The sequence below is a fragment of the Typopeltis vanoorti genome, chromosome 6 (genome assembly GCF_054136105.1).
Source record: "Typopeltis vanoorti isolate ZY-2024b chromosome 6, IOZ_Tvanoo_1.0, whole genome shotgun sequence".
NCBI classification, from domain to species: Eukaryota; Metazoa; Arthropoda; class Arachnida; order Uropygi; family Thelyphonidae; genus Typopeltis; species Typopeltis vanoorti.
In genome coordinates this window covers 20,657,818-20,684,896 of record NC_143554.1, presented here as the reverse complement: position 1 = coordinate 20,684,896, position 27,079 = coordinate 20,657,818, and the positions used below count along the sequence as shown (strand labels likewise).

Genomic DNA, 27,079 nt, shown 5'->3' with positions numbered 1-27,079 from the left:
CTTGACTAATTTCTCTAAGACCTCGACAATGATTCCTGATATGCTAATCGGTCGGTAATTTACAACAGCAGTCTTGGAACCACCTTTATGCAGTGGAACTATTTTCCCCTCTTTCCACCCCCTTGGGACTAACCCAGACCCGAGACTCTAATTAAACAAAATGGTCAAGGGTACTGACAATTCTTCAGCTGCTTCTCGTACAACACGAGCTGGTATACCATCTAATCCCACAGATGTATTGACATTGAGGTTATGCAATAGACTACTCACCTCCACTTCATTCACCACAATTCCCGTATAATCTACTGGTACATTCGTTTCTGTAATGTCACCACCTGGATGATATATTCTTGCAAAGTGCTCACTCAGTAACTCAACTATATCAACTGATTCAATTACCTCCCTACCATCGGCATTCTTTAAAATCATTCTGCCATGTACATTTTTCCTTTTACTTGCTACATATCTAAAAAACTGTTTAGGATTCTCTTTAGCCTGCATGACCAATGTTCTTTCGTAATCCTTTTTTGCTTTTCTTACCACACTCGTTACCCTTCTGGCCTGCGCTTTATACCGTTCGTGTGCCTGCTGGTCACCTTTCTCCTTAAATTCCCTTTATAGTTGTTTCTTTTTTTGCAGCTCAAGCTTAATGGTGTTATTCATCTATTTAACCCCTAGTTAATTTATTATTGGCTCTAGGTATACAGTCAGCCATTGCTTCATGCAAACACTTCTTAACTACCTCCCATGACTATCGACTTCTAGTCCTTGCAGTTGTACATGCCATGGCACTGAACCAATCAAACTCCTAAGCTTGTCATATTTTCCAGCCTGATAATTCCACATGTACCCTGTCTTAATTGAAAATTCTACACCTTTAGCCACCCTCCCAAGTCAAGACCCTATGATCACTCTCACCGATTGGTGGCAATGGGGTCATATTTGTTACAGCCAAATCCTCAGATGTAATTACTAGGTCAAGCACTCTCTGACCCCTAGTATTTCCCATTACATGCTGTCGCAGATAGTTATCCCTTAATAACCGCATAAAATCCAATTCCTTCCTCCCATGTGTCCTCTCCTCACTCCAATCATTGCGACCATAGTTGAAATCTCACATAATAATCACCCTCCTTCCACTCATTTCTTCTATTTGCTTGTGCATACTGTCACCACTATCTTTTCCATCACCTGGTCTATAGCAGCACCTAATTGTATATTTAGTTCTGCTAGCCACGATCTCACACCAAATGGCCTCAAATGTGCTCTTTTCTCTATCCTGCAATTCAACTTCTATTCTCCTTGGCTGCAGCTCATCAGCTATCATCAACAATACTCCTCCCCCCATTTTATTCTCCCTGTCATTTCTGTACACACTATACCCATCACATTCAATCCCACTAGCTATATCATCTACAGTCAGCCATGTTTCACTAATACCAATAACCTGTGGTCTGGAAGTGCCAACCATGACCAAAAACTCTTCCTTCTTGTTCCTAATACTCCTAGCATTAGTGTACATGAATTTAAGACCCCCCCATTAGCCCCAACCCTACCTTGATGCCTTATATTAACTATCCCACTCTGATTTGTTGTCCTTATTTGCTTGGGCATATTATATTCATTCTTACATTCAACTGCCTCCCTAAAGACTGTATATCTACTTCCCCCCCCCCCTAATAAATCTAATTTCCCTGAATTTGCACATCCACCACATTCAGCAACACTTTCTCAAGTCTTCTTACACCTTAACCATTCAAATGCAAGCTATCTATCTTATATAGATCCTTTCGCCCATCGAACTCGCTCCACACGTCCACAAATTCCACACCACTTGTCATACGTAACCCACGCATAAAGTCATTCGCAATTATGGCCCTCCTTTTAAACATTTCACTGTCATACCGTGGCAAAAGACTAATCATTCTAACTCTCTCACTCTTTTCTTTTGCTACCTCAAACAATTCATTCAGGCCTTATATCATTTTCATTTTGTCTCATTTCAAATCATTGGTACCTGCCACAACAATCATTTCTTTCACCCTTTCCTTTTGCTCTCTAATAGACTCAGTTACATCGTTTATGGTTGCACCAGGTTGGTACGATTTTGTCAAATCCTCTACTTTCACACCTCGTACTAACGAGGTTCCATACAGCACTCTATCCTTCATTTTGTTCATGTTCGCACTCATACGTCTATTTTTCCTGTCATACTTTTTATTATTGGCTGGTTCATTCAATCGACTTTTGCTCATACGCTCTAGCTGCTGTTTTGCCCTTTGTATCGCACCATTCAACAATGCAATCTCCCTCATTCCGTCTATCTCATCTTTTTTATTCTCAGTAAAACCATTAGTACTATCATTCATACTTTCTACATTCACACTCTCACAATTCACTGGTACAACCTCTCCGTTTCTTGTCATATCCCTATTTTCTTCATTCTGAAGTTTGACAAAAATATCACACTCACGATCCGAAATACTCTTCAATTTCTCATTCTCCCTACATTTTCTACAAACATTCACTCCTTTATTATCATCTAACCACACTCCGACTGCACTCCGCAAAGCGTACGTTTCGCAGCTAGTACACTGAATCATCTTTTATACTACCATTCTTTGATAAAGATGGCGAACCATCATTACTGGCCGCCATTTTCCTTCGTACTGGAGCCATACTTGCAACGTGTTTTATCAAATTATAAATTATAACACACCAAAAACACACAAAAAGATGCACTAAGAGACGCAAGGCAAACAAAACTACGCAATATTAAATAAATTTATCAACGATAACTGAAAATAATACTCATCTTATCCAGATCTTTCACGAACACTACACACTAAGAATCCCTCTAGCGGTGACAGCCCCAATAAAATATGTTATAAAGACACACAAAATACTCTAAAAACACAAAAATCATTCTAATATACTATAAAACCAATTTTCTAAGGAAAAACACACACAAAAAACACCCTGTGTATGTCAACTCATTTCTGTATGCTTTCTGATCCAGTTGAATCACTCTTGTGTAATGAGATTATCATACATTCTTTTCACTCTTGTGGAATAATCTCTGTTGTGAGACTTAAATTATACCATCAGTTCAACGGAGGAGCCCATTCACCTGAACACTTTCAACATCTGTGCTGTTGTTCCATCACTCTGTATTGCTAAATTCATATTCAGTTTATTCAACAGCTCTAGTACCTCCTCATACACCTGAGTTTCTTCCTCCAGTGTAGAAATAACATTGAGTTTTGTATTGTGTACACTAGATTGTGATAGCTTTCAGCAAAATGGGCCCTCATTTGTTGAGCAATCTCTCCTGTATCTGCCACCTGCATGCCATCCTGGCATGCAGTGTATCCAGGAATAAATCCAGTGGTGCAACGCAGCTGATACACAAATTTGCCATGGGGTAAACCTTTAAGTACTTTTCATCTAAAGGTGAGTTAGCTAGTTTTATATAGAGGCAGCAAGGTTTTCCTCCCAGGAATCCTCCATGATAGGCAAACCATTGAGAAGAACATATTCAGGCCATTAACACATTGTGCTAATTCACTGGACTTTTCTATCCTCATTTGCTTTGTTGGTAATTATAAACAATCAAAGCCCAATTGTTTGGGTTGTTTGGAATTGCAGTGCTTTTTGGATTAGTTATTATATGCAATTCTGCTGTTACTCTGTTATCAAATGCAACTAATCACTAAATATGACATTCCTTTAACAATCCTGTTATGGTTTTCACTAAGAATTTTGTGTCTGATCTTATATGTCAACCTAAAACAACTTCTCCATAACCTTAATTGCCACTCCAGAAATCAGACACACTAAGATTGTGATAGCTTTCAGCAAAATGGGCCCTCATTTGTTGAGCAATCTCTCCTGTATCTGCCACCTGCATGCCATCCTGGCATGCAGTGTATCCAGGAATAAATCCAGTGGTGCAACGCAGCTGATACACAAATTTGCCATGGGGTAAACCTTTAAGTACTTTTCATCTAAAGGTGAGTTAGCTAGTTTTATATAGAGGCAGCAAGGTTTTCCTCCCAGGAATCCTCCATGATAGGCAAACCATTGAGAAGAACATATTCAGGCCATTAACACATTGTGCTAATTCACTGGACTTTTCTATCCTCATTTGCTTTGTTGGTAATTATAAACAATCAAAGCCCAATTGTTTGGGTTGTTTGGAATTGCAGTGCTTTTTGGATTAGTTATTATATGCAATTCTGCTGTTACTCTGTTATCAAATGCAACTAATCACTAAATATGACATTCCTTTAACAATCCTGTTTTGGTTTTCACTAAGAATTTTGTGTCTGATCTTATATGTCAACCTAAAACAACTTCTCCATAACCTTAATTGCCACTCCAGAAATCAGACTGCTCCATAATTTATCTCATTTTGTATCGCCTTATGAAGTGGCACTGTTTTACCTTCTTTAAACTCCACTGGTACTTGATCACAAGCAAGATTCATTAAATTACTATTATGATTTGTGACACCTCCAAAGAGTCCAAAGACTTATCATGGGAGGACACCGATCATCTACATCAGCGCCATATACTGTCCACCACCACCACTGCTAGCATTTTTTTGTTTGTAAATTGAGTGTGTTCTGAAGGGCTGATTTGTCTGTATGCAGGATGAAAAACCTGAGTTTCCAGGAGAAAAAACCCTGCTACCTCCGTATGAGATCGGCTAACTCGCCTTCGATTGAAAAAGTCCATATAAAGATTTCTCCTGTCATGACGAGAATCAAATCTAGGCCTTTTCCAATCGAATGGTGCAACGTACATTCGTTCTTCCAAATGTACTATGGAGGCGTTTAAATTACATCAGGGTACTGTCAGTTTCATAGCACTGGCCCAAAACATCACTTGAATCCTGTTCAATCTCGCATTCTTATTGACATCTAGTTTGTTTCGTATTTTGAAAATCAAAATATTGTTTCCAAACTCCAGTTCCAAAGCTGCTCCTCCCCACCTAGAAGTGCTCCTTTCTAATTGATACTATGGAGATAACTACTGTGTTGGAGAAATATTACATTATATTCTGCACTAGTTGCTTTATTATCAGTTCTATATATTAAAGTTGTCTTCCTCCTAGTCACATAATGGAAAAACTAAGTGAAATTTTCTTTTTCCTCTTCCAGTAATATCCCTTTCTACTTCATCTTTCCTTGCTAGACCCACAGGGCTGAAAATTTTGTTAAACACTCCTTATGAGTACAGTACTGCACTGTACTAATGGTAATGGTACTGATATTCCCCACTTGTTTCCATATTGTACTAATTAGTACTGTACTAATTTAATAAAAAGTGAGATTAGTACAGTACTGTACTAATCTCACTTTTATTGAAGTGGGATACGGTAAGGAAGTAAGAATGCTTGCCATCTACAAAAGTACAGTACCAAAGCAACTTGTTTCTTTGAAAATGATTATCAGGTGATATGCTCAACTGACATGTAATACATTTATGGAAACATTCAGTTTGTCACACTGATTGATGGTGGTACTATAACCATCAGAGAGGGTTTTTTTTTTAAGGGGATGGAAACAACTGGGGAATATCAGTACCATTCAAGCTACTTTAGCATACTCGCTTGAATAGTACAAGAAATGGAGTGAAGGTATAAAGCTAGTGCAAGTTCTGTGCAGTGCTCCTTATGTGGATAAATTGAAGGTATGTGAGTTAGTGTTTATTTGACAGGTGGAAGATAGGGGTTGTGATTGAAACTTCTAAATATTAAAAGGATTCTCTAAGATTTAAGCAAAAGGAATTTTTAAATATGACAAATAGAGAGAGAACTAGGTGTCACCCATGGAAATGTAAGGGTGTGGCAGAACAGTGTTCTGACAATGACTTTCAACAGAGGTGTGATAGGTATTGTGTGTAGGAAGGTTAGTTTCTCATGTGATGAGTCTTCTGACTCCATAGAGAGAGAGAGCGAGACCTGTAGATACTTGAAGGCATGAAATGAAGTTCTTGCCTTAGATAAGAACTTAGGTTTATGTCCCATCTGTGTTGGGACATAAACTTTAGTAGTCCATTTTCAGCAAGGTTTTGGACAGTTTAGCGATGGAGAGAGAGAGAGATGCATTTTTCAACTGTAAAACAGATAAACCAATCCCAGAACATGTGGACACTTATACAGGTAAAGAAATATACTTGACAACTAGGTAACAAAATTTAAGTTACTATATTACAGTTGACCCAGAAATGGGAAAACAGTTTTTATTGAAGTGAGATACAGTGAGGAAGTAAGAATGCTTGCTATCTGAAGAATTAGCAGTGCCAACAAAATAAATCTGCTCTTTGAATCATTTCATGAAGAAAAGTATCTCTTTGGAAAAGTGATTAGTTGTAGTTTCATGCTGTATGTGTGCTAGCCAGGATAGTGTAATGGATATCGTCTCCACTTGGCTAACAACAGTGTTCATATTGCATGGGAAATGGATGCTTATAAAAGTCTTGCAGGTAGGTGTTTTGTTTGTATAGTATAAAACAGTACTGAAGGCTAGAAGAAATATGAGGAAAACAGTCACACTGCACCATGTCCTTTTTATCTAATCCTTGTATTATTTTTTTTTCCTTTTGATATTTTGTGTTACAAAATTCTAATAATGGAATATTTTAAAAATAAGTTAGTTATTAACAGGAGAAATTTTATCTATTTCTATAATTATAGATAAAAATTGAAAAAAATAGGACAAAGATTGAATTGTTGGTTGCAAAAATTTTTTTTGAAGACAGAATTCATTTTTTTGACATTTGAAATTTAAAATTTCCTCTTCATACATTACATGATGCTGATCTTGTTAATTCTCAAGGATGGCTAGAATTAGCATCAAAATATGCTCATCAGTGTACAGATATTTGTTGCCTAATGATAATTTATCTAGGTTGTATTCTGTAGAATGCCACTCTAAAGATTTTCATAGGTTATATCTGGTTTCCTAATTCAGGGCAGCAGACTGGAAGCTTGATGCTCCAGATTGGACAGGAAGATTAAGGATAGTTTCTAAAGGCAAAGATTGCATGATAAAACTAGAAGATAAAATCTCAGGTGAGGACTTTCCATCACTAATACATTTTGTTTTTATATTGTAGTACAGAATCATCGTTCAAGATATGATTCATGAAATTTGTGAGAGCAGTGATTTGATTTAGTTAAAGAATCATGCGAGTTCCATAGGATTTGGGTATTACATCATCTGCATAAATCTAATCTTTAATTCATGTAATATTGTGTAATTTATTGTTTATCATCTGCATATAGTAAACAGCTGAGATTAACATCTGCAATTTTGATATTAGGTTTATTAAGCATGTATATGTTTCCACATGTACATGCACACACATACATTAGGGAGTTAGTAAGTTGATGAAAATATGTATCAGACTTTGATTCATCCTGAAAATATTTTCATTAGCTTACTAACTCCCTAATGCATGTGTGTGCATTAGGGAGTTAGTAAGTTTCAATAAAAATGCTACAATTAGTTAATCAGCAACTACAAGAACTTTTCTTATTGCAAGTGCATAAATAAAAAAAATAAAAATATTAACTGACATGTTTTCCTGTTAACCACTGAATGCTAAGATTACAGTATTTTTCCTCTCATACAGGCTGTGCTGAAATAATGGCAAGCATAAGTAGTTATTGGTGCCACCCAGCATGCCCCTGTGACTGTCATTATTTCCTGCATTTTATAGTTTTAGCATTATAGCAATTTCAGTATGGGGCAGAGATATTGAATATTTCTCAGCTTTCAGCTTATAAATTTTTCTGGATCAGTGATTTTGTTGGTTGGGAATACTTAATTTTGTAATCTAGTTTTATAAATCAGCTTGTCATTTTTTAAGAAACCTGTTTCTCTTAAATTATTAAAGTAGCATGTTATCAAATTCCTGATATGCACTTTCTTGGAGTGTACAGGATGCTATTATAGTATGTACTGCATATGTTTTTACATTCTTACTAACTTCTTTTTGACAGTTGCCCTTCAGATTGTCCTCTGAGAACTCCAGAATTATCATACCTTGTATTTTTATCTCAGGCACTTCTAACAGCATCTATTTACTTAGATCTAGTTCCTCCTCTGAGTTTCCTTACCAGCCTGGCATCAAGTGACAATTCCACCTTAAATTAGCAGGGTTTTTGCCTCTGGACGCTCGGGTTTATCATCCTGCATATAGACAAATTTGCCTTGAGTACATGCAATTTATAAAAAATATACTGGTGGTGGTGGCAGTAGTGGCATTGGTGCAGATGATGGTAGTGGTAGTTCACTGTATTTGGTGGTTTAAGTGGTGGAGACGGGGAGTTGTAGCGTAAGTTGCTCTCCCTCGATCAGTCATTGGACTCCTTGCAGGCATCACGTAATAATAAATTAGCTGTGCTAACTTAGCATTTCTGAATGCCAAGTGTCAAATTTCTTCCTAGTATCAATTTTTAATGATTCCACTTTTGATTTCATGTATTCATTCCCTTAATTTTTTGCAGAAGTTGCATAAAAATTAAGGGAATGAATAGACGAAATCAAAAATGTAATGTTTAATCTGTTTTATTTTTAGCCCAACTCTCAGAACCTTGAGTTAAAATTGGTTTGAAAAATGCATACAGCTAGTTGAGTGTAGTGTTTTGACTAATTTCTCTCACTCTGTATAAATTTATTCAACTAACCCCCCCCCCCTTCCCCACCATACAAACTTTGCTTAGTCTATAGTCTACTTCACTATTTTCATTGTTTATTTGTCTTTTAATTACTGATTTTCATGGCAAATTTGTAAGAGCAGTGATTTGATTTAGTTAAAGAATCATGCGAGTTGCATAGGATTTGAGTATTACATCTGCATAAATCTAATCTTTAATTCGTGTAATATCGTGTAATTTATTGTTTATCATCTGCATAAAGTAAACAGCTGAGATTAACATCTGCAATTTTGATATTAGGTATAATACTACTTTCCTTCATAATGTGATCCATATAGATTATGAATAAGAGTGGAGATAATGTACACCCTTGTCTCACATCTGATTTAACATCACAATGTCTACCTGTACTGCTTTCAATTCTAACTACTGACTTAATATTTAAATAATGTCCTGATTACACCATATAATTTGAGTAGTTTTGCTCTTGTCACGTGCCATTTCCAGATTTCCAAACCTAATTCATATCCTCACAATAATCTCATAATTTCTCAACTGTCTTAAAGGAAAAATCTGATCCCAGTAACTGATCCGTCTTGAATGCAGATTGATTATTATTATTACAAGTGACTCCAAGGAGTCCTTAGATCATCAAGGAAGGCCCTAAACATCATGTCAAGAATTATCCAACATTTGCACAGTATCTATCATATTTTTCTTTGAACTCATTCACAGTCATGGCACCCACAACAGACTGGCAACATATTCCACTCATTCACTACTCTCCAAGCAAAAAAAACCTAGTTCTAACACCCTTGCTAACTACAGTTTCCCATGATGGCGCATAATTCTCCCATCAACACACCTGTCCTGAAAAATTTCCTCTTAATTATCCTATCCTTCTCATCCGTCTAGGACGGGTTGAGTCCTAGACGGATGAGATTAATACTGGCGTATTAATGCAGCCGGTTTGTCACTCCTCTGCTGCATTCCCTAAGGGCGATATTCATGACTATCAGTGTGTGTTTACGTGAGCCAGTTTGCCTGCTTGTAGGATGAAAAACCCCAGATAAACTGTGGGGAAAAACCCTGCAGTCCACGCCCAAGACCAGCCAACTTGGCTATGGCTGAGGAAGATCTTTGAGCTCCTCATGTCGTCGACGGGAATCGAACCTAGGACACTCCTTTCCCAGGCATATGGTTGCAAAGCACATAGCCACTAAGCTAACCATGTGGACCCTCTTAATTAATCTTGTAAAAATCCCTCAGTAACTTGTATGTCTCAATCATATCATTCCTTTTCTACCTGTCGACCAGTTTCTGTACTCCACAAATCTTCAACCTGTTCTCGTAAGGTTCATTTCATAGACCTGCAACCAACTTGGTCACTTGCCTCTGGATCCTCTCCACCTCCTTCTCATCACCAAGAAACCCTGGTACCCAGATCTGCATGCACTAGTCAAAATGGGGTCTTATCAAGGCTCAATAAAGAGGAACAATGACCTACTTTTCTCTGCACGTCAAAGTATTCTTCAGTAATAATTGGGGATTCAACCATGTTAGAAATAATTATTTTAATTTCCAGATGTTTCAACCCTCATATTAAGGTCATGATTTGGAGTACACCCTCTGTCCAAAAAGAAACCGAACTTTTCAAAAATAGAAGAAACTAGTGGTGCCATTTGTTGTATCTTTTTGTTGTCGAAAAGCAACCTTCAGTGTTGTCAACTGTTAATGACATTTGTTTCATTAGAAGCAGAGTTACAGTGCCAAGAGTGACAGTGTGTTTTGACGAACGGTCAGAAAATGAGTTTTTCAAGAAGAGAGCTGCGATTGACTTTTGTCAAACTTGGTAAAAGTTTTACCAAAATGCATCAAATGCATTCAAAAAGATGAATGCTCTTCTGTACTCAAGTTTACGAGCGATTTAAGTGATTTCAAAGTGGTTGTGAGACACTTCAGGATGCCGAAAAGCCGGGCCATCCAAAAACTAGACTGAGCGAAGTTAACATCCAAAAATTGTGCGATTTCATCAAAGAAAACCCGAAATCATCCGTGAGATGGATTGAAGATGAATTGGGGATTCCAAAATCAACTGTGCACAGCATTTTGACCAAGAGTTTGGGCCTTCGTAAATTGAATTCTCGATTTGTTCCCTACAAGTTGACCGACGACCAAAAAAATATCGAATTGAACACTGCAACGACCTCATTAAAACTGCATAAGAACTCAAACTTCCTTGAAACGATCGTTACTGGTGACGAAACGTGGTGTTTTGAGTATGACCCTGAAACAAATCGCCAGAGTGCTGAGTAGATCACCAGAAAAGGGGCATCCGAAAAATTACTTGGAGAAGTCAAAAGTAAAGACAATGCTGATTTGTATCTACAATTCCACTAGAGGGCAGGCCAGTAGAATAACTGTTTATCAAATCATTGTCACAAAGCATACTATGTGAAATGTAATACAGCTTGTCATCGTATATATATATATGTATACACCCTCTGCCCAAAAAGAAAGCGAACTTTTGATAGAAAATAAAACACAGGCCAATTATAATTATTTAAATCATTTATTTCAATCAATATCCTCTCCCTCAGCTTTGATATAGCGTTTAGTATGGTCAATTAATTTGTTAAAGGAGTTTTTTATATTGGTTTTTGGGATACTGTTGAGGGTCATGGTTACTGCTGCTTGAACGTTTTCAATGGTGTCGTGTCGCTTTCCTTTCATTGGCAAATGAAGTCGGGGAGAGAAAGAAGTCACAGGTTGCTAAATCAGGTGACTATGATGAGTGATCCAACACAAAAACTTGGTTTTTGCTCAAAAACTGTCTCATAATGTTCGAACGATGAGATGGTGCATTATCGCGCAAAAGTGAAAAAAATAAATGAAATAATTACTAAGGGGTATGAAGAGCCATATCCCTTAACTTAAATAATTTCACATCGCCAAATTGAAGCTTTTGGCTCTTCATATAATTAGTAATTTATTAGGACACCTTCTTGGCAGTTCTTATAGTAGGGTATGTAAGTTCTGTTCGCTACAAACTTGGTATTAACTAGGTCTACCTACTCACTGATGAGACCTCAATAAAGATTGAAACTGGTCTGGGTAGTGACCTTCTCTCATAATGTAGAACAGTAACCCAGCTCCTAGGAGCTGGGTTTCACATTATGGGTAAATACCAAAAAAAATGGTGATCGGAGCTTGCTCCACCCTTACTATGAGTTGCCTCAGTGTTGCACTACCAAATGGGTTATGTGTTGCACTATCCAGGTATTTGCTTACGCTTGGATTTGCCGAACTTTATATAGTTTCTATATTCGGCATGAAACTCTTTCGAGTTTCTTATTCAGCTATGAAACAATATGGGATGTAATATCCCTTAATTTAAATAAATGAAAAAAATATCTACATCAAAGCTATGTTCTGTTTATGACAACATCAGAGAATTTTTTTTTTTCTCATAGATAGTTTTATTACAGCAAAAGTGATCTAATTTAATATGACAATTGTTATATTAGATTTAAGATCCTGTTTACCTATAGTCCTATTTATAATTAACTCTTAGGAGAAAGGTTATGCATGTAATATATGTGCCTTCCATATTCTTGGGATTTTTAGACCATCATCATTAAGATTAGGGTGGTTGATAAGAGTTTCACGGGCCTCCTTAAATTTACTTGCATACCACGTTTTGGTGTGATGTAAACAACAGATGCTTTTTCAATCAATTCAACTGATGAGCTGCTTTAGCCACTTTTGCTATGTGTCTCCTAAACTTCAACTCCCTATCCACTAACACTCCCAAGTCTCAGGCTTCGTCAATTTCCTGGAGTACAGTTCCACCAATGTAGTATATAGCTGGTTATCTTTTCACCTCAAAATGCGTAACCTTACACTTTTTCACATTAAACTGACATCCATTCTCCTTTGCCCAGTCTGCCAATCTATCCAAATCATCCTGCAAAATTTTAACATCATCTGTATTAACAACTATTGTCTACCCAATTTTACATCATCAGCAAATAACTGAACAGTTCCTCTCAGATCTTTTAGACTTTGCTCCTGAATAAACCACTCTCTGATATCTCTCAATAAACCATCCTCCTATTCATCTCACCAATCTTATATCCATCTCCATGTGCTGCAGTTTACTGATTAGAATTCCATGTGTGGCTGTCACTGTATTATAAAACGTGAGCAAGTTACTGAGGCATGACCTACCCTTTACAAAACCATGCTGCCCCCTCCCCCAAATACAGTATCCCATTTCCATCTATCCATTCCTGTATTTTGCTCTGGACCAACTTCCCCAGTACTTTGACAACAACTACTGATCAGTCAGTAATTTGCTACATCAATATTGGAATGATGTGGTGCAATGGTATATAATGGAACTATTTTCTCCTCTTTCCATCCCCTTGAGACTAACCCATACTGAGACTTGGATTCTTGCCACTTCACATAAAACTCGAGATAGTATACCATCCAATCCTACAGATGTATTCACATTAAGGTTCTGTAATATGCTATGCACCTCCATTTCATTTACCCCAGTTCTTATATAAGCCTTTGGCTCTCACATTCCTGCAATATCACCATTCAGGTGGTGATATTGCAGGAATTCAGGAAAAAAGTGCTCACTTATTATATTAAATATAATTAAGAGTACCTAGAATCTCTCTAGATCTATCCAAAGGCTTATTGACAGTCGTGGCTACTCTTATTTACCTTTGCTCACAGGTTCATATTTATTTAGAAACAGTGCATCGGATTAAGAATCAGTGAATACACATTTTTTAACATAACAAATATATTTATTAAACTATGATGCAATTATACAGTATCTTAAATGAATTGGCTCTTTCTAAAAATCTAAAGCTAAGAATTATATTATCTCAATAGTTGTACATACATTAAAACATGCATCAATACTATCATACAGAATCTATGTTCTCATCCCAATACTAATATGTTCATGCAATATATACTTCAATTAACAAGTTTCTCATATCTAAATTATACAAATTAATCTTCAGCTTCTTAGTCTGGAACAAACAATCACAAATAAACTTTGTAAGTGTCCCATGGACTATCAGTCTATCTTCCGTAATGTTAAACAAACACATAAAATTTTACTCACAGTTCTTCTCTGACACATATATCTTAACTGGCTCTCTTATCTCTTTACTTGTTCCACTGACTGCTTTTCTGCTCTGGACCTCAACATTCTTGTTGGCTTCTTTCCTTTAGTGGCGTCACATCGTGGAGGACTTCCACGGCTCGAGGCAATAGGATAATTAGAAGAGAGGGAATGAGAGAGTTGTGGGAATGATAGAAGAGGAAAGAATGGAAACAGTAGGAGAGATGGAATGGTAAGAGGTATAATGTATGGTGACACAATGATCCGTGGTGTGCAAATAGGATGCGTGAGGAGTGTTTGCCTGGAGGAACAATATGAAGTGTGGCTATGGCAATTAAGAGGGGTGAAAGGGTGGATGAGATGATTGTGATGGTAGGAACAAATGACTTGAGAGGTAATGTAAATTGGGCAGTGAGAGATATGAGATTCTTGCTTGAGGTAGTACGAAAGAAGACGCAGAGAGGAAAGATAGTGTGCGTGTTGCCTAGGTATGATTGTGACGAGTTGAGCAGAAGAGCAGTAATATTGAATAACATAATAGCTAGAATGTGTCAGGAGAGAGGATTGGAATATGTGGATGCTTGGAGAGCATTTGAGGACAAAGAGGAATTGTATGCGAGAGACCACTTGCATTTGAATGAGGAAGGACGTAGGCATCTGGAGAGATTGCTGTTCAGAACGAGTCAGTGTTCAATGCAGGGAAACTAGAATGCCCAAGGTGGATGGTAGCAGGGGTGGCCTCTTGTTGGAAAGGGTACTTGGGAGAAGGGGGGACAACATCAGGTAGCGCTGAGCCCAGTGTAGTCTAGAGGGGAGATAATGCTGGGTATAGAAATAGTGACATTTTTATGCTTTATACTAATGCCAGGAGTATCGGAATAAAGGAAAGGAATTGGTGGTGCTGATAGCATCAGCCTGGCCAAAGATTATTGGGATTACTGAGACGTGGTTGACAGAAGGATATAATAACAGGAATAGAAGTAGCAGGGTACAGCATTTTTCGGCAGGATAGAAAGGGAAAGCATTGTGGTGGAGTACTGCTTATGATAAGTGACGACTTATGTCCTCTAAGAGTGGAGGCTTTGGAAGGCAGTGACACTAATGATTTTGAAAGCATATGGTGTGAGGTAGAGATAGGCAAGACGGGATATTTAGTGGAGTGTTGCTACAAACCAAGGAGCACAGAGGATGGGGACCAGGAGATGTTTAGACAGTTGAGCTTGGCAAGTGCAAGATAAGATCTTGGAGAAATTAGTTAGGGACCGTATACAAGATTGGGCAGATGAGGGTAATGTTATCTGTGAGAGTCAACATGGATTTGTGAGGGGGGGGGGTGCTCTTGTTGTAGTAATATGCTAGCCTTTTATAATAAAGTTACAAGAGGAGTAGATGAGGGAAAGGCATATACTGCCATTTTCTTGGATTTAGCGAAGGCATTTGATAGGGTGCCACACTGATATTTAAGTTGCAGCACATAGATTTGGATGTCAGGTTGTGTATGGTGGGGCAGTTTCAAGAAGGCAAAGGGTTACGAGTGGGGTCCCACAGGGCTCAGTACTGGGACCTATATTGTTTAACCTTTATATCAATGACATTGTCAATGGATTGCAGGGGGATATTCAGTTGTTTGCAGATGATGTGAAGCTGGGAAGGGTTATTAGTAATAGTGCAGATGTTGGTAGTCATGCAAGAGGATTTGAATAAGCTAGACAGATGGGCAAATGAATGGGGGTGTCGGTTCAATGCAGCAAAATGTAAGGTCTTGAGGTTTGGGATGCTGCATACTCTATTGGAGGAGATATACTGGAGTAAGTAGGGGAGACAAGAGATCTGGGATTGATGATTGATAGAAACCTGAAATTCAAGGGACATATTGCAAAGGTAGTGAAGGTAACACAGAGGATTGCTGCAATAATGAGAAGGACTCTGACCTGCAGAGATAAGAGTTATCATTGTTATATAAGACCCTGATCAGACCACACTTAGACTATTGTTCTCAGATTTGGTCCCCAGGATTTGAAGGGGATAAATCAACTGTGGAAAGGGTACAAAGACAGTTTCAGGACTGTACAATGTTAGTTATGAGGATCATTTGAGGGAATGTGGACTGTAGAGCTTGGTGGATAGGAGGAGAGGTGATATGATTGAGACTTTTAAACTATTAAAAGGTGATTACTGGCTTGACACTGGGGAGTTCTTTTGCTTGGTTGAACAGTGGGAAGGAGGGATGACGAGGAGCCATCCCTGGAAGTTACAAAAGGAAACTGTGAGGAGTGGTTTCTTTGCATGGAGGGTGGTTGAACTGTGGAATGCATTGCCTGATAGAGTGGTGATAGCAAGAACGGTCAATAAGTTGAAGGAGCGGTATGATAGACTTTGTGTTTCCTAAGAGGGACCTCCCACAATAAGTCTTGAAAGACTTGTTTTTCCTATGAAGGACCTCCCACGATGAGTCTTTTGACTCCTTGGAAGCCTAAATAATAATATTACACAGATGCTTTCTAGGTCAGCCGATGGCTTTTGACGTCCGATGCACATGGCAGACTATTTTACTGGCAAGGCATGCTGGTCCGACTTCTCTTTTACCTCGATGCCTCACGGCACCCGCTGCTTCTCTCCGGACTTCTAACGGGCCGTCGTCCACGATGCATGTCGAGACACTACAAGAGGAGACTGCCTTCTTTGATTCGCTCCTGGTGATTTCTTATATTTCTCCTGTGGTCCCTGGATTAAGGGTTGAGAACCCCTAATATTCTCGTGCAAAAGAGGATGTGACTTTCAAAGTTGTCGATTACTTATGTTTCCCACAGAACACACAAAAACAATCTTATTTACCAACATATTCTCAGTCCAAAAGGCAGTGGACATCCTTAGATGTTCGCCGCCTTTTGTTGCACTGTCCTTGAGACTTGTATTTGGTTAAGCTCGAACACAATTGAAAGCACTTGTACATTGTACAAACAAAGTTTCTAGGCTATTTTTTTTAAAGTGGAACCACATCAAATGCCAGGCCACTTTCTAAGGCATTGCCCTTGAAATATACAGTTTAGCATTCAAACAGTTTCAACATATACTTGCATAGTTCACAAAATTATTACAACTACAGTGTCAACATATACCTTATATACAAAATTTGTAACAAAAATTTACAATCACAGTGTTAACAATATCCTTCTTTGTACAATATTTGTGACCTCTATAAAAGTAGATGCAAAGTTAAAAAAAAAAAAAAAAAAAAAAAAAAAATTTCTACTGCATCAAATTTTACAATACCACCCATATTTGAGCATTTTTGGCTTGGAATGTTATCTGTTCCAGCTGCCTTTACACATTCCAAGTTTCTGATTGCTCTTCTGCCTCAATCTTCCTAAGAGGTGTTAATGCCTTATAACACTACTTCATTTCTAAGCTTTTTCAACATCCTGTATAATATTTTGCTTCCTTCATGATACTTATCTTGTATTGTTCCTTCATGAGTTGCAATTTAAATTGAAGCCTTTTGGCTCTGTACTTCAGTAACTGATTATGCACCTATTAAGAATTCACTTAGGATTAATTTATATTAATTAATCATAAATGAATATTCTTATAATTAAGAGGCGCATATTCTTAATATGCACTTCTTAATATTTATATTCCATATAAATTTATCAGCTGGCTCCCCACCATACCAGCTTTGCTTATTCTGTTGTCTATTTCCAGATTTAACTTGCCAACTTCACTAAAAACTGTGCCTAAATAGCTGAAATATTTTACTTGTTCTATAGATTCTGAAACTGAAATTTTCTCTGTTCCTGCCTATTTTCATAATTCTGGTTTTTCTATTGTTGATTTTCATGCTGAATTCTACAGGATGTTAGGAAATATCCTTTAATGCCCCCTCTCAAAAGTTATAGACCTCTATCATATTTCATCCCTTCAGGCTGCATATTCTCAGTCCGTTTTATAACCTATATTCCATAATCCTAATATCATCTTTGTAGCACTTCTCTGCAGCCTTTTCAGGAAACGAAATCTGTGCTCAGTGGTCCAGGTGCTGCTGTATCAAGGCTTTGTAAAGGTAAAATGATTTTTATATCCTTACAGGTCAATGTTCATTTCAACATCACAGTTATCCTCTGAATTGTATTTAAAATGTTTGCCAACAGTGCTTTGTGTTTTCCAGGTGATCATCCTCCCAAGTACTAACTGATCTAAACATTACTTAAATTTGGTGATTGGATAAGAACTGGTGCATTCAGCATCGCTGTTGGCATCTTGTGTATGCACTGATATTGCTGAAAGGTGAGTATTTTGAAAGAGACATGTAGATATAACCAGGAGCTCTTTTATCCTTAAGGATTTAACAGCAAAATCAGTCAAAGAATGGGGGATTTAACAGTTGGACCTTTCGGTTAAGTTGTGGAAAATGGTAATGGTGAAAGATTGATTGCATTATGTGAAGCACGAGTGTGAGTTGATGAATTCATAGTTTGATCATAAAAGATATTCACAGATTTTCATAGGTACAAGAAGTTCACAATCTCTTATCAACCACCATCTGATTACAAAATGACATTCATTATATGGGATGTGTATTGAGAGGTGCAGAATGCAGCACACACCACTGGCAGGTAGTGATACTAGTCAAAAATTGGAAAAATCCTGAAAGTTACAATTTTGTGACCTGAAAGTGGTGACCACCTTCAGGTCACAAATTCTACACAAAAGCTACAATTCCTAGATTTTCCTAGTGCCAGTTGTCTTAAAGCTTAATCTATTTTATTATGACTTAACATGTAAGACAGCCAACATCAGAATATCTGAACATAAAACTACTTATAGTAAAATGTGGTATGCTCAGCATTTGCAGACCATACTTTAGATACCTGTCAATGAAGTAAATACAAGTGCAAAGACTTCCCTTTATCCCTTGAATGAAACTGTTCGTAACTTAAATTTGGATCCATAAAATTGTTTCACATCTGGGAAGGCTAATGGACACAAGTATCCATTAGCCTTCACACAAGAAGGTTTGCTCCAACAGTCTGAAGCATCGATCATGCTCATTAGATGGTGCAGTTTAGGATTAGACTTTGCTTTGTTATTTCAGTCTTTACCCATGTATTGTTTTACGTATATAAAATACTATTTCTTTTAAATTTTAATTATTGTTTCCTATGTAAAATAAGAAATAGTAATAGGAATTAATAAATAGAAATAGGAAATTAAAATGTAATTACTGTTTCCTATGTAAAATAGGAAATAGTATGTCAGACTTATTGCATATTCACTTGGCAAAATGCAGAAATATGCATGAGAAGAATTGCCACTAATTTTGTGTGTTTATCTTACATGAAGAAACTGTTTTACATGAGTAGGTAGGTACTATTCTCTGAACATTTTAGAAAAAAGTTTTGGCTGTCTTGTCAAGTTTATATTCCTAAATGCTGTCGCTGAGTGTGTCAACTATTTATCAGAAGTAGTCATATTCACTTGAATAATTAAGAACAGACTGAAACTTCATATAAACTGAAAAGAGGGATTATTTTTATTTTGAGCATTAATCATGTAATGCTGTACATTGTTTGCCGACATGTTAACTTTAAGCTTGTAATTAAAAAAAAAAGTAGTGTAGGAACATCCACTTGCCAAAATTCAGACATAATTTGCTATGGTTTGCAAGTTCTTTCTTTAAGAATTAATCCCTAGGAATTAATATTCCTAGGTTCCCTTAACAATTGGCTAAATATAAAATCCATACATTAATATAAACTTAGTCAAATACTTCCATGCTAGAGTAATAACTTAAATTTAACATATCATCATCAAATTCCTGATATGTACCCTCAAGGGGTGTACAGGATATGATACTACTACAGGAAAAACTTACATCATTGCTTATTTCTTATCTATAATTTTCCTCCAAATCAATCTGTTACCTGTCAAGACTCCAACATTATCAGATCTTATATTTATGCCTTCTAAGGCACATTTTACTGTATCAATTCACCTATATTTTGGTCTTCCTCTGGGTCTTATTCCTGCCAACCTTGCAGCAAACACTTGTTTTGCTAATCTTTCCTCTCCCATTCTGTTTAAGGGACCATACCACCTGAAATTAGCTCTGCTAAATCTCTATTAATTAGCTCTGTTAGCAGAGCTAATTAATAGAGAATTAATTTGAGTCTTTGAATCTTTTGCTTTCTTTATTATGTCTGATTTAAAAAGTAGAAAAACTTTAAATCAGGCATAAAATTAACCAAAGATAGATACCCAACATTCACTGACATGAATGTGTAATGAAGATGTTTTGCAAAAACCAGTGATATGCACTAATTTCTTCCATCCTGGAGTAATTACTTTGGGAGATTGTTAAATGAGAATTAAAGAGCAGTGGTAGAAAATATTTAAGGAGATTGCAGTCAAGAGTAATATTAATATTTCAGAGAAGGAAAAAAATATCACAACTAGAAATGTGAAAAGGCAGCTGAAGTAACATTAGAGTGGAAACCCTCAATAATTCTGATTCATATGCTGAAATAAAACTAATAAAGAACTATTGTGCAGTGTAGAATTGATAAAGCAGTTAATATTAGAATTATGCCTTAACTCTAAGGAATTTCAGCATAACTACAGAAATCTCAGAAAATTGTTGCTAGTTACAGTGAGTCCTTACTGTCTGAAGTTAATAAGCAGGAAAACTTTCTGCTTGATACATAAACTTATCTAATACAGAGACAATGACTTTACACTTAAGTCCTTAGATGTAAAGTCACTTGTATTTAAGTGCTTAAGGATTAAATGCGAGTTGCATTCTTGAAAAAAGATGTAGAATCATCACACAGAAAAAAACTTCTCGAAAATGCATTTATACAACCAGATCTGAATCATGAAAAAAATCTAGCAGATTTAAGCTACTTCCTGAACTGGCATCTGCACTTCCCACAGACCTATAGAACACAAACAAAGCTTTATCAATTGTCTTAAGGGACAAAAACAACTTAAAGAAGAAATTCTACATGTTATTTTGAGACAGGAAGCATTTACTCCATAACAGTCATTTAACATTTCTTCACAGACCTTTGCACACACAGAATTAAATATGCTATTGAAATGTACCAAGACCTATTGTGTGGATGTGAGATTTGCCAGTCTCTTCATGCATCTTTCACTTCCAGTAGTATCATGCATAGGGAAAAAAGTCATTTAATTGAAAATGCTAAGGAATTAGAACCATAGACCTAGCAAGTCACAGCATAATTTCACAAATCTGTTTACAAATGTCCCCAGAGAAGAAGCTTTAGAATTCTTACAAAATCTTTTCCCACTATGTTATCTTTCTGTCTAAACACTGCATGTACAAAAACTTTGTTTCAAGAAAATACTGTGAACAAAGATGGTGATGGGCTTGCTCCTCTCTCTGCTTATAGCCACTTTATGGAGTCATTTGAGAAGAGTCCTGGATGACTTGAATCAAAAATCCAAAATATGGTTATGTGGATAACATATTCATAATTGTGGCTAGATTTGGGGAAGAATCGAGAAGAATTCATAATCTGCCTGAACAGCCTTCATCCATGCATAAATTTCACTCTTGAACAACATGACTGTCATTTCATGATGCTCCTAAAGGTCTCTGAAGAGAACATTTATTTATTCAGTGTACAGAAAGCCTATTCACACTGGAATCTACCTATGTGCTGTTTATCACAACTCCTATTCAAAAGGTAGGAGTAATTAAACATTAAGAACATACAAATCTCGAGTAATTGAGAATATCCCCACCTTAGAATTTGGTTACTAAAGTATTCCTTGGTTACTAAAGTATTATTGAAACAAAGAATGGAATTTAATGCCACAATGTAATGGCATTTCTAGAAAATGAATGCAATTCATGAGCTTGAAAGATTGATCAGGAAGAGTTTGCAAACTCCTCCAGAACAAGTTTAAAACCAGTCTTCTAGAATAATACAGTGCAACAGTTGGAAAAAGACTAGGACAATAAAAAAAAATGATCGAATGTGTTTTTAAATTAGTTTCATTCAGAGTAGTTCACTGAAGGGATTTCAGAGTAAAAACAAACAACTGTCACAAAGTAACTGGAAAAATTTGTAGAAGGCCTCTTTCTGTTCACAACATAGTTATTATTATTGTACGGGCACCTCCATGGAGTCTGAAGGCTGATCACAGGAGACCCAAACTATCCACACAATCTATCATTATTATTATCATCCCAAGACCCTATGGAGTCAGACTCATCTAGGAGGTCCCTTTTGTCTTACTATTCATCATACTGTGCCTTTAACACAATCAAATTCTCTGCAGTCACCATGCTCTCAGGCAATTCACAACTTTCCATGCAAAAAACCTCTCTTGTGCAAACTCTCCTTATACAGCTTCTAGGGATGATCTTTTGTTCTCCACCAATCTCCCACCATATTATGAAAAATTTCTTCAATGTTAATCCTATAACAACCCCTTACCAACTTGTACGTCTCTATCATATCAATTACCCCTCTTCCTCCTATTCACTAAACTCTGCAAATTACATTGTCTCAACCTTTCTTCATATTAAACATTCCAGAGATCAGAAACTATTTTGGTCAATCGCCTCTGGACCTTCTCCAAGATCTCTTCATCCTTTTGAAAACCAGGTGACCAAATCTGTGCACAGCAGTCCATATGTGGCCTAATCAGAGCCTTATACAATGGAACCAGAATTTCCTTACTTCTACAAGTCGGTTACTTCTGCATCATTCCCAGAATTCATTATGTTGTCCTCACAATTTTGGCAATTTGTCATCACCCCAAGATCTCTTATTTCCTCCACCTACAACAATATATTCCACCAAATGTGAAAATATGCCTGAAAATACAACAAATTGTTGGGTTGTTATTTTGAACAACTGTGTTGTCTACCTAATGACCTGCTCTGTGGTGCAGAGTTGTTGAATATCAGTATGACAATGCATGATCATATTGCAGGACTGTAGGAATGCGATTTGAAGAAATCGAAGTGTAGAGGTCAGATTAGCCAGCTTAGTTCTCATTTGAACTCTGAACTCTACAGGACATCTTTAGGAAGAATTTGGTTGGTTGTGGAAAAGGCTATGTCCATCTTCACTAGAGGAACAGACTGCCATTTTTGTGGGAGAATGGAAATCAAAATACCACTTTTTTTTTTCTTCTTTCCACTAATAATTGATTTTTTAAATCAATTATTAGTGGAAAGTCTTTCTATCAGAATGGCATCTGTAATCTTGCTGAAAAATGGGCCAGCAGTGTATTATTGCCATTTTTGCAGACAGTTTATGAAAGACTGACATATATGTATATTTGCAAAATGTGTCTATACACCTCAACCCTTTCTCACAGTTATGAACTAAATTTATATGTATATTTCACTTGTTCCTTTGATAAAAAAAATTTGTATTCTAATATTAATATTAGAATGAAATTTATTGCTATTTTAATAGGAGAACTGTTTGCAAAATGTCCAGTTGATAAGTACCCAGGAATTGCAGTTGAAGCTGTGATGGATTCTAGTCGTTATTTTGTCATAAGAATACAAGATGATGGTGGTTAGTATACTCCTTTGTTAATTTATATTAGAAATATATAAAGAAACTGAATTATCTTGTAACACCTATATCCTGCATATGATTTGGTCCAACAGCCTTTGCAATAAACAAGCCAAGTGGCATTTACCAGTGGCATGAGCCTGCCAAGGTATGGAATCAAACTGTTGCTCATAGTGTAGTGGTGATTTTTCTGTTATAATTTGATATGTGTCAAAGACGTTACATCCCTAAACAGGAAAATTACTTGTTCTAGAGGCAAGTTGCCATTTGCCATAACACTGTTACTTCCAGCAAAAGTTTAGTCTGCAACATAGGTGGTGTTTTTCAGTAGCTGTTTGTCTTTCCATTTTTCAGAAAGATCTAGATAGCTTATAAGATGACACATAAACTCTTTAACTACTGTGAATATATAAGCTAGCCTAACTTTCCTTGCCAGCTTATCAGTTTATTTTCTTTTATTACAAAATCTAAAAAATATTATTTCTAAATTTATAATTTAAATTTAGAAATCACGTGCGAAACTTCTACCCTGCCTTCTTTTTCCTGGTTATTTATATATATATATATATGTTAGATGACTGATTTACTTGGTTGAAGTATGTGATTTTTAGGATTAAATGACTGGGAAACCGAGATGAGATTTAAAAAATAGATTTTAATGGCACGATTAGTTTTGTCTTTTAACAGACTTCTTCAGGTACAAGAAAAAATAGAAATAACCAACAAAAACGTAACGGGACGAACTCTAAACAGCACGAAAAGTTAGCGAATACATTTCAACGTTAATGCATTGACGTTTGTGTATTTAAAAACATTCTCTCTCTGATTTCATTGTTGGGCGTGTGCTTATGCTCAAAATCTTGTGTACGCCAATATTGGATAGCAGCACAATGACAGTGATAAGTTGTAACTCAAGTTGCTGTTGAGATGTATAGGATTGAGAATAATTTCTTTAGTTTTTACTATCTTTCAATTTCATAACAATGGAAAATATTATTAGACTTAGTACTGGATGGGTGTGGTTCTCTTCATTACGATTTGCGGAAAACAGAACATGGCTAGACAGAGCACTGGCTCGTGTTCTTCCGTAACTCATGTTTCTCTGATACTCCTTGATGCGTAGTGGAATGGATTTCTCTGTTTGGCCAACGTATGGTTTCTCACAGTTGCACCAAGGTAGACTCCAGGATATTTTAGGTTGTTATGTCTAGCTTTAGGTCTGCTCAGTAAAGAGCAGATTTTTGGTAGAGGTGTGAATAAAGTCCGTATGTTATATTTCCTGAGCACCTTGGCCAGTTTGGGAGAGACGGAGCTGATGTAGGGAAGAGAAACGTTTCCTTTAACACTTGTGGTATCCTCATTATGGCGAGGGACTGGATTAAACAGGAATTTGTTAATGGTTTTCTGGGAATAACCATTCAGTTGAAAGGTAGTCCAGAGGAAATTGAATTCTTTGTTAAGTTCCTCATTATAAAGAAGGGAGCGAGCCTGATGTCCAAGTGTAGAAATGATTCCCAACTTTTATGGGGGATAATGATGGGATCGAGCATTGATATTTGTTTGTGGGGATAGGTTTTCTGTATTTTGAAATTTTTAATTTCTCTGCTGAACATCCAAAAAAGGAAGAGAACCACTAACTTCTAACTCAACTGTAAATTTGATGTTTGGATGTTGATTAATTAGGTGATGTAGGAAGTTCTGAAGAGATTCATGGCTGTGTTTTCAAATAAAAAAAAAAAGTCATTTATATATCTTTTCCAAACTCTAGGATTTAAAGGGAAGGAGGAGATAGCTTTCTCTTCAAATCTTCGAGGTAGATGTTAGCTGAGCCAGAATTTTGTTTGTAGATGGTCTCTCTCCAAATTTGAAATATCTTGAATGAACACAGTGAGTTAAAAGGGCCATGATTTCTTTGATAATTTGTTTTTTAGAAGTAAGAGAACTTCTTCTGTAGGAACATTGGTAAATAAGGAGACTATGTCGAAACTGGCCATGATTTCATTTTCTTTGATAATAATATCTCTAAGACTAGAGACAAAATCCACGGTGTTTTTAATAAAAGATGATGAATTACCTGAGAAATATTTTAAAGATTTAACAAGAAATTTTGAAAGGTTATGGGTTGGAGAATCAATTCCCTCTACAATTGGATGTAGAGAGATGTTCTCTTTATGGATTTTAGGTAATCCATATAATCGAGGGATCAGTGGATGGAGAGAACATAGAGATAGACGTATGTTCCTGGGGAATTCTGTTGTAGTTCTCAGAAGGTTGTTTGTACGATTATGAAATTTGCTGGTAGGATCTCTTTCGAGGATTGAGTAAGTGTCAGTTTGTATCTAGTCTCGCATCTTGTTGTGCTAATCTACAGAGTTGAGCACAACCGTAGCATTGCCTTTGTCTGCAGGAAGAATAATAATGTCTTTGTTTTGTAATTTCTTAATAGCTTGCCGTTCTGACATTGTTAATAATGAAGATGGATTCCATACGGAGTAGGTTTGCTTTTTGTAAAAAGAAAACGTGAAAAGGTGTATCATTTTCTTATTAAATTACTCTCAATCAGAGATAGATGTTGAAAGTTTTTCACTTTCATCTAGATGTTTCATCTTTGCGCAGATTCAGGAAACATCATATATAATGTTTGAATCGCACCAAAGAATGTCATTGCTATCAACACAGTTGAGGCCATGTCTCTAGTAACAAATTCAAACTATGCACTGTACATAGCCCAGAGAATTTTGGGTTTGCAAGTCATTATATTCTTAATTTAATCTTTCATCCAAGTGTAAGCAAACAAAGTTTGCACGTGTGGTCACTTCACGACTGGGCTGCTTGTATATACAGGCTAATGATTTCACATCAGTTGCCTTAGCATCCCATAATTCAAAACACACATCCTTTTAGGTCATATATGATGCTATGCATTATAAGAAGGGCCAATACCCAGACCTGTAAATGAGAAATATGACTTCTGCATTACCTCAGCCTTAGTATCTATGCTGAATTTTAATGAGACCTTAATGAAGGCCGAAATTTGTCTGGATAGTGACCCTTTCCATAATGTATAGTATTATACACACTGTAAAGGATGTGTACCTTGCATTATGGGATACTAAGGCAATTGATGTGAAGTCATTAGCCTCTATTTACAAGTAGTCCAGTTGTGAGGATACTTCGCATGCAGACATTATTTGCTTATATTTGGATAAAGGATTAAACCAAGAATGTAATTTCTTGGCATCTTTAATTTATAATATAACAAAGTGAGAACTTTCAGCTCATACTATTTGTTCTGCATCTGAACAATTATAGCAAGAACTCTTAAACATCAAATGATATAGAAACTCAATGGCATCTCAGAAAGGATTGCACATCTATTTTTTTTAATTCCTATAATCCTAGCTCAAATAACAAGGAAATGGTATGTCAAGTCCCAATCCCACACATATAGAATTCTTAAGAAGCACTATAGAATTCTTAAGAAATACAATTTAGTGGCTACTTTTCTACAAATTACTTTCCTACTCTTAAGAAATGATCATGGTTTCCATCTTCCAAAGATGAACACTCTCCTCTGAATTTTCCTGGTGTTTACCAAGTTCCTTTTGACTGTCATTGTTCTTATTCAGACAAACTGGATACTCGCTAGAAAAGAGAATACAAGAATACCAGGCTTACACTAGTAACAGCAAATCT

The 27,079-nt window shown here is 36.5% G+C and overlaps 1 protein-coding gene across 1 annotated transcript in view; it reads left to right on the top strand.

Annotated features, from left to right (window-relative positions):
- LOC150105323 (adaptin ear-binding coat-associated protein 1) overlaps window positions 1–27,079 on the top strand; it is a 124,752-nt gene that overhangs the window by 26,800 nt on the left and 70,873 nt on the right. Inside the window, exons 2-3 of the mRNA XM_090394089.1 lie at window positions 6,981–7,081; window positions 23,279–23,383. Coding sequence (XP_090250215.1) covers window positions 6,981–7,081; window positions 23,279–23,383 — 206 coding nt within the window. The remainder of the gene's footprint in view (window positions 1–6,980; window positions 7,082–23,278; window positions 23,384–27,079) is intronic.